The sequence below is a fragment of the Perca flavescens genome, chromosome 19 (genome assembly GCF_004354835.1).
Source record: "Perca flavescens isolate YP-PL-M2 chromosome 19, PFLA_1.0, whole genome shotgun sequence".
Lineage (NCBI taxonomy): Eukaryota > Metazoa > Chordata > Actinopteri > Perciformes > Percidae > Perca > Perca flavescens.
The window spans coordinates 30,440,189-30,452,475 of NC_041349.1; the positions used below are offsets into that span (position 1 = coordinate 30,440,189).

Consider the following 12,287-nt stretch of genomic DNA (forward strand, 5'->3'; position numbering starts at 1 on the left):
AAACATGCTTTTGCCTGTTAAAAAACAATCTGTTTTTGTTTCTAGAAAACAAACAAGAAATGGACCAATTATTACAAAATTAACTGACAACAAAAGACGCGTGGTCTTGACCAGATTTTAGTACATTTTGGTCATTGTGTCGTTGTTAGAAAGGCCTGTACACAGCTCCATTTACACTCTTTTACACTTGTTGTGCTTTCTTTTTGTATGATTATCAATGGCCTTGAGGAGAGCAAAACTTTTGGGAGCAATTACTGGCAATTCTCAGTTCACTATGGGGAATTTCAAAGCAATTTCAGGGTAAACTGTGCTCACACTGCATTTTGTGATGTTTTGAAGCCCCATTAAAAGATTTAATACTCTTTCCTGCCCAGCAAAAATCAATTACGTGATTGAACAGCCATCAAGACTACTGCCACATCTTATTTGCAGCATGAGCTGTGCTAAGGTATGCTTAACTATCATCAGTAGTACCTACTTACATACCGTGCTTTATCCCCCAAAATGTTCTGCTTCTTGCCTTGATCAAGTTGGTATCTGAGGTTTCCAGTTTTTAGCCATGCTACCAGAGTGGTTCCATGGATGGCAATGTCAGTCTGTCAGTCATGTATACTATAATTTTATATTATTAAGTCTGTTGGTGGGATTTGCTATGAATTAATTACACACGGCTATCGCCGTGGTAATAGCAAATTATGTTTAACCATGTATCCAGGTAATTTAAATAGATCATGTTACTGGATTTTGTCAGCAGTTAGCTCCATTAATATTGTATGCAGCATTTTCTTTTGCGGGGTGCAAATGTTCCACCAAAACAAGTTCCTTCCTGAGACTATTTTGCAGAGCCACCGTCACTTCGTCCAGAGCCTATTGCCTTCCAAGTAGTTTGTGATTGGTTTAAAGAATAAATGAAATAATTAAATGTATTTCTTACATTGCATATACAAACAGGCTGCCTTATGCCATATTACATAAGGGTGTAAGTGGTTATTTTGCATTTGCACTTAAACAATTAGATTATCTGAGGTCAAAACAGCTTTGCATGTGTCTCAGCCTATCACAACTTCAGAACAGTGTTAGACTAGTTTCATAACCTGTGTCAGGGTTTGTGGTTAACACCTCATCTGTGCTGAGTAGGTGGCACACGCTAACAATTCCGACACAGCTGCTGTGTTTTTGAGAAGCCAGGCATCGTTCTAAAGAAACAAGGCAGAGATACTAAAGATGTTGGTCTTACACATGCTGGAGAGCATGTTGACACTTTTTACAACCCGCAGCATAAAGACAACAGCAACTCAAGAACAAGCAAGTCAGTTTGTGACTAAAAGAAGGAACGATACCCTTTAGCTCTCAGTCCTTATTTCCTTTATGCATTAGCAGCATGATTTCATAGTTTACTGGCAACATCAGTTCCTGTATCAGACTACTGTTCTGATTCCTTGTCCTTATGAATCTGTTCTTAAAGATACATAAGAAATCAGAAATTTATTTCTGTATTGTGTCATCTTTATCAAAGCGATGAACGAGCACTTGCCCCTACCAGCACTGGCTGGACGCCGGTTGATGCAGCTGTGGATTTCTTAACCATTTGACACTGGTCACTCTTATCATTCATCATCATCATCAAGCATGTGGACTATGTAAAGGCACGTTACAGCAGTTAACAGCTTCCTGTGTTATGGTGAAAGAGTGTGCCACCTCAAATAAGGAAGGAAGAAGTTCTGTCTCTCTGGTTTCTGGCTGTAGGAGGCAAAAGTCAGCACCCATTCTCTGCTGGACAAAGAAACCTTTCAGGCTAAAGCCAAGTTACAGTAGCAATTTCTTTACACATTAATGAAAACATGACTTTGCTGTTGGTAACCCTCCAGAAAGCTTCATCTGAGAGCAAATACGCCTCAAGCACTTACTTTATTTAATATTCAACATGTGATAGTTCCATTCACTAACTCTGTACAATAATGAAGAGCCTTACTTTAATGGAGCCATTCACTGACTTTGGTATTCCCTGTTTTCTTAATAGTCCCAGCAGCCCTTAGGCATGACTGAATGAGACCTTCTCAGACAGCAGACCATTTAAGTCATTAACTATTAGTCATTTTCATGTGATGCTCTAACACTGGTTGCATTTGTCAGTGTTTGGCTTATGAAATCTGGTGATGGTAGAAGTCTGATATCACATTTCAAATGGACATAGGTGAGGTATGTGTGCTGTTGACATTTGGGTCTATCTTGGGTATATCAACTGTGGCCCTGAAGGTCACGAAAGCATTTCAGAAAACATGTCAACATTTCAGAAAACAAAACAACATTTCACAAAACAAAATAACATGCAATGCTTTCGTTTTGACCTTCAGGGCCACCCACACTGCAGGGTGTGTGAATTTCCAGCGATCCTGTCCGTTTCAAATGAAAACACAATAAGCAAACACTCAAAGGCAATGAATAGAGCATGTAGTGCTAAAGAAAAACAACCTGGTGTTATTTTTTGTAGTTTTGACAGTTCATCACTATCTGAAATGGCACCAGCTTTTATTAATATTGCTCATTGGTTTGTTTTGATAATTATGCAAGAGAAAAAATTTAATTAATTATTTAAACTTTAAATTAATTAAACATAAATGTCAATGGATTTACGGATGGATGGACAGATACCGCTGATAGAGTGAGGAAGGTTTACATGACACTAGTTAATAGTAGGGAATTACCTAGCTAAGTATTGATAAACTGAATGGCAGTATAAAAGAAGACAAAATATTCAGCCAATTGAAAAATGAATCAGGAACAGTTTAAGTTTTTTATTTGTCACATACTACATATCTCTACATTGTGCAGTGAAATGTGCCTCCTCCAGTACTGTGCTTGGAATATATATATATAACAAAAATACATTATATACAACAATACCATATGTACAACAGCACAATACATACAACAAAGAAAATAGGTAATTGTAAGCAACATCAGAGGTGAGGTCACTCAGACTTGCTGCCCTTGTTCAGGATGTGGATGGTCTGAGGAAAGTTGCTCCTCTTTAGCCTCTCCATTCTGGCCCCTTAACGGCGGTAGCGCTTCCATGAAAACAGTGGCTACTAAGTGACAATTCCAGTGTAATGGTAGATGCTGAAACTGAAACGACTATTTGAAGAGTCAGAAAGTTAGCAAACTAACCCAGTGCTATCATTCATACAGCAATATGTACAATATCTAGAGTTTGCTAACACTCACTAACATTAGCCACCATAACCCCTGAGTGTACTGTATTTAGCTTTTTAATTACCTTTTTTATTTGTAAGAAAGGCTCCAGCTTCTCAGATGTCTGTTTTTCAGTGTTTGATGTCACTGGATGACTGTATACAATTTGAGGACCTCATTGTGGTTCTAAAAGTTTAGTGGTTATTTGTTTGAACTATTTTCTGAAATTTTATATAGATTAAATGAATAGTTGATTAATCAAATACTAACCAGGTAAGGAATGAGTCCTTACCCCAAGTGAAGGAGTTCAAGTACCTTGGGGTTGTGTTCGCGAGTGAGGGGACAATGGAGCGGGAGATTGGTCGGAGAATCGGCGCAGCGGGTGCGGTATTGCATTCAATCTATCGCACCGTTGTGACGAAAAGAGAGCTTAGCCAGAAGGCAAAGCTCTCGATCTACCGGTCAGTTTTCGTTCCTACCCTCACCTATGGTCATGAAGGCTGGGTCATGACCGAAAGAACGAGATCCAGGGTACAAGCGGCTGAAATGGGTTTCCTCAGGAGGGTGGCTGGCGTCTCCCTTAGAGATAGGGTGAGAAGCTCAGTCATCCGTGAGGAGCTTCGGAGAGCCGCTGCTCCTTTGCGTCGAAAGGAGCCAGTTGAGGTGGTTCGGGCATCTGGTAAGGATGCCCCCTGGGCGCCTCCCTAGGGAGGTGTTCCAGGCACGTCCAGCTGGGAGGAGGCCTCGGGGAAGACCCAGGACTAGGTGGAGGGATTATATCTCCAACCTGGCCTGGGAACGCCTCGATCCCCAGTCGGAGCTGGTTAATGTTGCTCGGGAAAGGGAAGTTTGGGGTCCCCTGCTGGAGCTGCTCCCCCCGCGACCCGACACCGGATAAGCGGACGAAGATGGATGGATGGATGGATAACCAGACCTCAACCTTGATCATCCTGTAGTTATTGTTCTTAAAACAGTATTTTTCTTGAAGGATAACGCACAAACAGCATCGGATTTCTGAAGCAACATCTTTCTATCACAAGATCTGACCCTGTTGGTTTTTCACTAACCTCTGACAGTAACATGCCTCTTTTCACTCATCATACCAATCGCTTGTATTTTGTCTTTTTCCCCTCCCCTTGTGGTTTCTACTGTAGCTTGTTTAACCAACCATATATGAGCTTTGCTAACCAATCAGAAGCCAAAAGGAAAAAAGATAATGGGTATAAAAACACAGTACAACCACACATGGGGGCTGTGTCCAGCTGTTTATCCTCTCGAACTGCTCATTAGAGAAAATCTTATCAGCACACCTAAGCCAGGCTGCCTGTCTGCTTTCCCTCTGCCTCGAAAAGAGCCCATTACTTTTCTTCTTGGAAGTAGCACAGCGGTTTGACCCCAGCCACACTGTGTGGCTTTGCAGCTGATGCTCTGAGGGAGGGAAAAAGGCTGGGTGTGTTTGTGTAATTATTCAGTATCAGGGCTGCTGATGAGTTGTTCCACATCCACTGGCATTTTTTTAATGAGCATTCATGGTAGACGATAGTTCTAAACGCAGTATGTGGCAGAGTGAGATCTGCACACTATGTTCCTCATAGAGGTGGGGGTTGTATCTCAAAAGAGAAAAGAAAGAAGAATCATTCACAAAAATATTGTAAGGTTGGTAAACTTCACTGAAATCACAAAATCATCATTTTCTGGAGAGATGTAACTCAACTTGATATGAACTGTGATTGGTATGAAAAAATTGTAATATGATTATTTTCACATTTCTTTTAGCCCTAGATTAGAGTATATAAAAGCACTCAGAAAGCAAATCTGTGGCTTATATTCCTTATGCTGCAACAGCTACTACAACCTACGTCCATCTGGAACCCACACACACATTTGCAGTCACACGCACAAAACACTACTACGTTTTCATTTTTAAGCGGAATTTTGAAACAAAAACAAGCTTTTATTAGGCTTACTTTTAGTGACGTTGCCATGTTCTGAGATGTCAGCAAATACTTTGGTTAGCTGTCATAACTGATAAAACCAATGGCCAGAGCTACAGAAATAAAACCATTAGCAGTAGGTGATCACTGTTGGGGAATATTTTACCAGTGTTTGCTAAGCTTAAAGGTTTTCCACATTTAATCACACCCTTTGCCAGTTTTTAATTCAGCCATAGGATATATTGTAATCGTTGTCTCTACACCATCCTTGCAGCTTGAAAGGCAGTAACCTGCAATGAAAAGCAATCAGCCTTTTATTCTTCCTCCCTTTGATGAAAATGCTGTGTAAATACTGTTCTGAATACGATGGAGTAGAATTTCACACACTGCACACAAGTTTCTGTGCTCAAGCTTCAATCAAATTAACATTAGAGGACTATTACGTAAGACTGCCTTTTTAAATAGCAGAGCAAATTGTCTGCAGTTAATGGGGTGCGAAAGCTGGATTATGTTCCATTACAATCCCCCTCAATGAATAATACAATAGGCCCCCCAGGACAAAATGGAGATTGGGCTCATCTTTTCATGTCCGTCTTCCATTTGCCCATTTGTGCTCATGGACCTGCTGCCAAAGTGTGACTCCTGTCTGGTCAGTAATTCAGCTACACACAGAGGCTGAATGAGGCCAGATGTCTTGATGGTATCACTGATCCATACATCTGTAACACTGATGTGTCCGTCCAGGGACGTCTTGGCATTTGACGAAGGATTCCTTTGTCCCCAGACATGACGAATGTCACCTTTTATTCTTGCCAGCTAAAATGGAGCCAATGCATTTTTGATGTATGGTGACCTTTTAGGAGACATCAAACAATAATCTCTTTTCTTTTTCTTTTGTAGCAGTCTGCAAGGCGTCTTTCAGCAGAGCAGTAACAAAAGTGCTTTTGAGTGAGTGTGGTTGCACCAGATAAGAATTTGCATGTTATAAATAACTAAGTGATTAATCAAATTTGATACAATCTCAGTAAAGGCATTGGGATATTTTCTCCTTCTCTGTCTTTTTTTGTTATCAATGCCTCACTCCATCAACATGAAAGACTCCGGTCCTGCTGATCCAACATTTCATTTGGACGAGATTATGCTTATTGCAATCAAGCTTGGCAATATCAGAAAATCATACAGGGATCAGCAAGCAAGGAAAGAAGCTATGAATATCATTGAAGCTTTGTCTGTCTTTGCACTTTCTTCAAAGCAGAAATTCAGTGGGCAAGTGTAGTATGAGATAGAATAAGGTCTCACACATCAGGCAATTACTGTCATTACTCTGGTATGGTAGGGTGTCTGTCAGACATTTATAGAGATTGCATGTTCTATGTTTATTGTAATCAGGAGCAAAGGTTTCTGAGCCTAAGTAGTTGGAAGGATTTCTCAATCATGTAATTTAAATTTAGTGAGTGCATAGAGCCAGCAAATAAGGGAGTGAAGTCTTAACAGGACACATTCACACTGCCTAAAGAATGGTCATATGTGGTCCAGACCACGTCCAAATGTGTCCGAGTGATCGGATGCCAAGTGGTTACACTTTTTAAAACTCCACACAGACAGGGTGTGCTGCAATATAATAAATGGCGAGGCAAAAGCGGTCGCAGTGCACTTAACGTTACACTTAACGTTACACTTAACGTTAACGTTACACTTACTCTGAGACAAACAGGCACAACAGGGTTCTCTATGCCCTGCTAACAGACTGACAGGCTGGAGGTTGTAGCACAAGACAAGGCAACTTTACTTCTACAGCACATTTCAGCAACATGGCAATTCAAAATGCTTAAAAAGAATTGAAAACCGTCATGAAAGAGAAGGAAAGCCACAGGCTAAAATAGAATAAGAAACGGGAGGTAGGGAGTTTTATTTTGTGTGGTGTGTAAAATGTTCTAAATACATAACAAAATGTAAAAAAGTAAATAGGATGAATATGTTGAATTATTTTTACAACTAAAATGATTTTTTTGCTACAACAGAAGGAAAGTACCGAATAAGTACCTTTGGGTACCAGCACCAAATTTCAGGTATCAATACCAGTTAAAATGTTTAACTACTACTAATCATTGATTTTGGGTCATCCAGGCCTCTCTGGTTTGAGGTCAAAACCCCTAAAGAGGCAACATGATTGGATGTATCATCCCATAAAAGGCAGCAGTTTTCTGCTCTGATTAAATTATGATTAAATGTTGAATTGATTTTTAGGTGTTTATTTTAGAATTTTATTTGAATATATAAGGGGTAAATTGTTATAATAATATAAAATGGGTAAAATATCAAATGTCTAGTAATAAGTGGTGAGAAGTGAGGGAATATAGAAAAAAATAAAAAACTTCAGGCATCGAGAACCTGTTCCAACTTGGAATTTTTTATTGGAATCGTTTGGAAGATTTGATTTCAAATCCAAACATCAGTTCCAAAAAAAAAAAAAAAAAAAAAAACCTGGTAAAACTGTAAATCACCATTGAATCAAAATAACTTATTTGTGAAATAAGTATGTGACCTGTTTCAACTCTCCTGGATGGGAGAAAAACGTGCTCTGGTTTATTGGCATTTCTTTAAACCAATCACAACCGTCTTGGGCGGCGCTATGTGCGAGACAGAGCAACAGTGCCTCTGAAAAATAACCTGTTGTTTTAGTCGTGCAACAGAAAACTCAGATTGGGTGGCCGGGTTAGCTCAGTTGGTAGAGCATGCGCACATATATATATATATATATATATATGGATGGCTGTTCACATATGAAACATATAAATTGGCTAATTATTTAGATAAAGCCTGGGAGAAGAGGAAAAAAGCTCTTTATCGAGTGTGAGAACTAGTTGTTTGTGTGTGGTATGTGTGTACGTGTATATACATGTATGTATGTGTATGTCTATATATAAGATGTTTGTTGAATAAGTGAATTTGTGGTGTCTTGTAATCCCATGTGGGATGGGCCAAGATGTTTGGCATGACACAGAAATAAAATATAACTAACTAACTAACTAACTATATAGAGGTTAACTCCTCAACGCAGTGGCCGCAGGTTCCTTGCCCGTGGCCGCAGGTTCCGTGGCCGCAGGTTCCGTGTCATTCCCCCCTCTCTCCCCTTTCGCATGTCTTCATCTCTCCTGTCGAATTAAAGGCCAAAATGCCCCAAAAAATTATCTTAAAAAATAAAAAAACTCAGATTGGACAGATAGTCTAGCTAGCTGTCTGGATTTACCCTGCAGAGATCTGAGGAGCAGTTAACCATAGTCCTCAGAAATCCACCGGAGTTTAAAATGCCAATAGCAGAAGGGGACGACATCCGACAGTGGCCCTGAAGGTCAAAACATGAAAGCATTTTAGAAAACACTTCAACATTTCACAAAACATTTTACAAAACACTTCAACAAAACAACATTTCACAAAACAAAAAATTATTTAAAAAAAAACACTTCAACATTTCACAAAAATAAAAACATTTCACAAAAGCAAAAGACAAAACGACATTTGAGACCCAAACCGGAAAAAGTAGGTACGTAATAGACGATGATTCCTTGTAGCTGACTGGATGAAAATGTTAATTTGTTTTGTGAAATGTTGTTTTGTTTTGTGAAATGTTGAAGTGTTTCTGAAAGGTTGAAGTGTTTGTGAAATGCTTTCTTGTTTTGACCTTCAGTGCCATTGATAATTTCCGGCGGCACCTGAACAATCCCGGAAATCAAACGTCACAGGGCTTGACAGTAACAATTTTCTGTTCACGTTAACGGCGCATATTAAAATCCGGTGCTAATATGGCAGCAGTGCCCCAGTATCTTCCGGACAACGCGGATTTCAGTGCCTCATTACGGGGCCACTTAAATGTCTGCGCTGCTCTCTGTTGCTCCGAAACAGACGTTAGAGGCAACAGAAACATCGCTGCATGTCACGCTAGTAAACACTAACATTAAAACTTGGTTAAAATGCCGACGGCTAAACGGTGTAAAAGTGTGACTGTATTTCACTGTAGAGGATTTCAACACCAGGACGTACAACAGTCTGCAGCTAAAGCTAAGAGCTAAAAGACACAAACTAGCACTATGGTCACTGCTGTTGTCTGAAAAACAACATAGACGGGACTAAATGTTGCGTTTACTGGTAAACTGGTAAACCTTGTGGTGCGTTCAAAGTTATTGTACAATACCATTTTCTCATCTGTTTTTGTTGTTTAAAAGCAATTTACTGGTGAAAGAAGTAATTATTGTTAAGGTCCCATGGCATGAAAATTTCACTTTATGAGGTTTTTTAACATTAATACTGTATGCGTTCCCCCAGCCTGCCTATGGTCCCCCAGTGGCTAGAAATGGCGATAGGTGTAAACCGAGCCCTGGGTATTCTGCTCTTAAAAAAATGAAAGCTCAGGTGGGCCAATCTGGAATCTTCTCCTTATGACCTCATGAGGAGCAAGATTCCAGATCGACACAGAAAGGTTACCTCCCCTTTCTCTGCTTTGCCCACCCAGAGAATTTGGCCCACCCATGAGAGAGAGACATAATGGCTTTCAAACGAGCAAAGTGGCAGTTGGTCAAGGCCACGTGTAAAAGAAACTGAGGAAGAAGAGTAGGCCTACTAGTCTGGCTATCACCAATCCACAGCCTGGTCATGATGAGGGACAGGCAGCAGAGTTAATTTCACAACAGCAAGAGGAACTGAGTGCCAGGATCAGGGCACATTATAATAGGCTGCCTTTATCCCTATCTTAGCAAATTACAGTCAACTATCAACATGGGTGTGCATCATGATTATGAAAATGATCGTGCCATTTAGTGCTGTCAAACTTAACGTATTTAATAATTTCTGTTAGGTTAATTTGAAACATTAAACGCGTTAGAAATGAATCCTGGGTTGGTTGACCGCGATTTCACTTCGCCGTATATGAGAGGTTGTAGTGAGCTCACTTTTGCGGCTAGAATGAAGATTATGGTATTGAATTAAACGGGAAAATGTCAGGCATGCATTGGTACCACTCTAAACATGCGAAAGGGGCTAAATAATTCTAACCTGACTCCGCCAGATGGATTGTTTCACATTTGCTCGGCATATCCATCTGGGAACTTTCCGTTGGAGAACTTTTGGGAAGGGGCGAAAATACTGGTTAGCTGATTGGATGAACCATCTGTCTATCACCTATGTTGGTGATAGACGGGGCCAAATCAACCAATCAGATCCACGAAGCGTATGAAAATACAACCACAAGCCCCTGCTGCTGCAGGCAAAGCATAGCTTGTTAGCTCAGCAAGCAAGCAACATGTCGGTAAAGGATATTTGCCATTTGTGTAACGAGAATTTAGGAATAAAAGACACCATTTCAGGTTCCAGTCTGAAAATACTGGTTAGCTGATTGGCCAGATTGATCTGCGAGTGGAAAACTGGAGCTCGCGAGATCAGGACGGGCTCACAAGGCTAAAATAATTCCCCAAATGTAACCAAAAGTTTAAGCAAAAATCCTAGCTTGCAGTTTCTGTCTGTCTTCCATCAGAGTGCAGTTTTTCTTTGTCTTTCATATTTGCGTTTACTATTGTGGAACTGGCAAAGAGCTGGTGGTTTTTTGTGAAAGCACAGACAAAATTGATAGGGCCTAGTCATTCTCATCATTTCACAGCCTTAATATGAATCAAAAGTGTAATATGACATTGACAAAATATTAAATAGGTTATTCAATGCAGGGAAGTGCCAGGATGTCCCAGGATGCTCTACATCACAATATTTCACACGGCCCAAGTCAGATAGTCACAGCCTGGAAACATTTTTTGCTTACCACCCTCAGCAAAAGCCTAAACCCCTATCTCTACAGAGAGTGTTTAGTTGTAAAGATGGTACCAACCGCAAATGGATAATAAACACAACCCCAATTATCATCATTGGTTTTGAGATGTTACTTGCTGTGAATACCTTGTCTGATAGGCTACAACACTGTGGCATAGTATCAGGACATCCTGGCTAGTGGCATGGCAAGGCAAGGCGTGAATGGCTGGATGATGGGCCTATTTGGGAGAAAGTCCAGGGCTGTTTTTTAGCCCCAGTCCATCCCTGCATTAACTGATGATTAGACAAGTTGAGCAGAAACAGTTGCTGCCAACTTGGCTTTTATTTTCTCCTTTTGGTCATGGTGGATATAACAGTACTTTCATACTGCACATCCAAAGCAAGATGCTCCAAATGGATAAAGACAGGGTTCCTGACTGTAAAAGCAGTGTGGCCTCAGACTATTTTTCTATGTTCTGTCCTATTTCGACCTGCTACTGCTAAGACCTACATTACACAGAGACAATTAAAGTTATGTCTTATCTAATCATCTCCCCTCTTCTCTTTTTCTTTCCCAGTGAGCTTTTAGGCCCAGACTTTACAGAGACCTACTACACAGAAGATGGACAGCCAGTGACTGTGCCCAATGACAATTACACTGTAAGTATGAATCAATGGGTTTAAGTAAGTCTGTAAGAGGATGTTTTTTCTCCCCCTCTTTTATGTTGTTTACTAGCACATCATCCCATTATCGCTTTCTTTGTCACAAGGACATTTGTTGACTTCAGTCATTTCTTAATCCTAACCAGTGTCCTAATTCTTAACACCCTTAACTATACCTTAACCAAAACCTAATTCTAATATTAACGCCAGTTTCATGATCTACTCCTAAACTAGACCTTTAAAGGACTATTTCATGTTTACTGCACGCAACTGCCAACTCTTTTACACAGCATAACAATGTTTTATGTTTGAAGTTAAGGCTGTATCATATGAAACTAGAAGACCTAAAAAATCCATTGGTACCAACTGTGTCATGCTAGCTGTTTTGGGAAGGGGGTAAAAAAAAAACGTTCCAAAAATAGGCTACATTTTGGTGAGGGAAAAACTGGCATGACCATTTTAAAAGGGGTCCCTTGACCTCTCACCTCAATATATCTGAATGAAATGTAACTCATAACTCACTGACAGTAGAGTCTGTAGAGCCACACTTTTATTGTGTTGACTATTGTAGTGTGTTCCCTCAGAGCCCTACGACATCGTTGACGACGTCACACGTGACCTCCAATTAATATTTATATAATTTAATAACGGTTTAATGTATCTGCTTACCGTCTTTTCCTGCTGAAAGCTAAGGAGTTAGCCATC

At 40.1% G+C, this 12,287-nt stretch overlaps 1 protein-coding gene across 2 annotated transcripts in view; it reads left to right on the plus strand.

Moving 5' to 3' along the window:
• Nucleotides 1-12,287, plus strand: part of adam19a (ADAM metallopeptidase domain 19a) — a 240,780-nt gene that overhangs the window by 133,524 nt on the left and 94,969 nt on the right. For both annotated transcript variants that reach the window (XM_028564941.1, XM_028564942.1), the window contains exon 4: nucleotides 11,498-11,579. In XM_028564941.1, coding sequence (XP_028420742.1) covers nucleotides 11,498-11,579 — 82 coding nt within the window. The remainder of the gene's footprint in view (nucleotides 1-11,497; nucleotides 11,580-12,287) is intronic.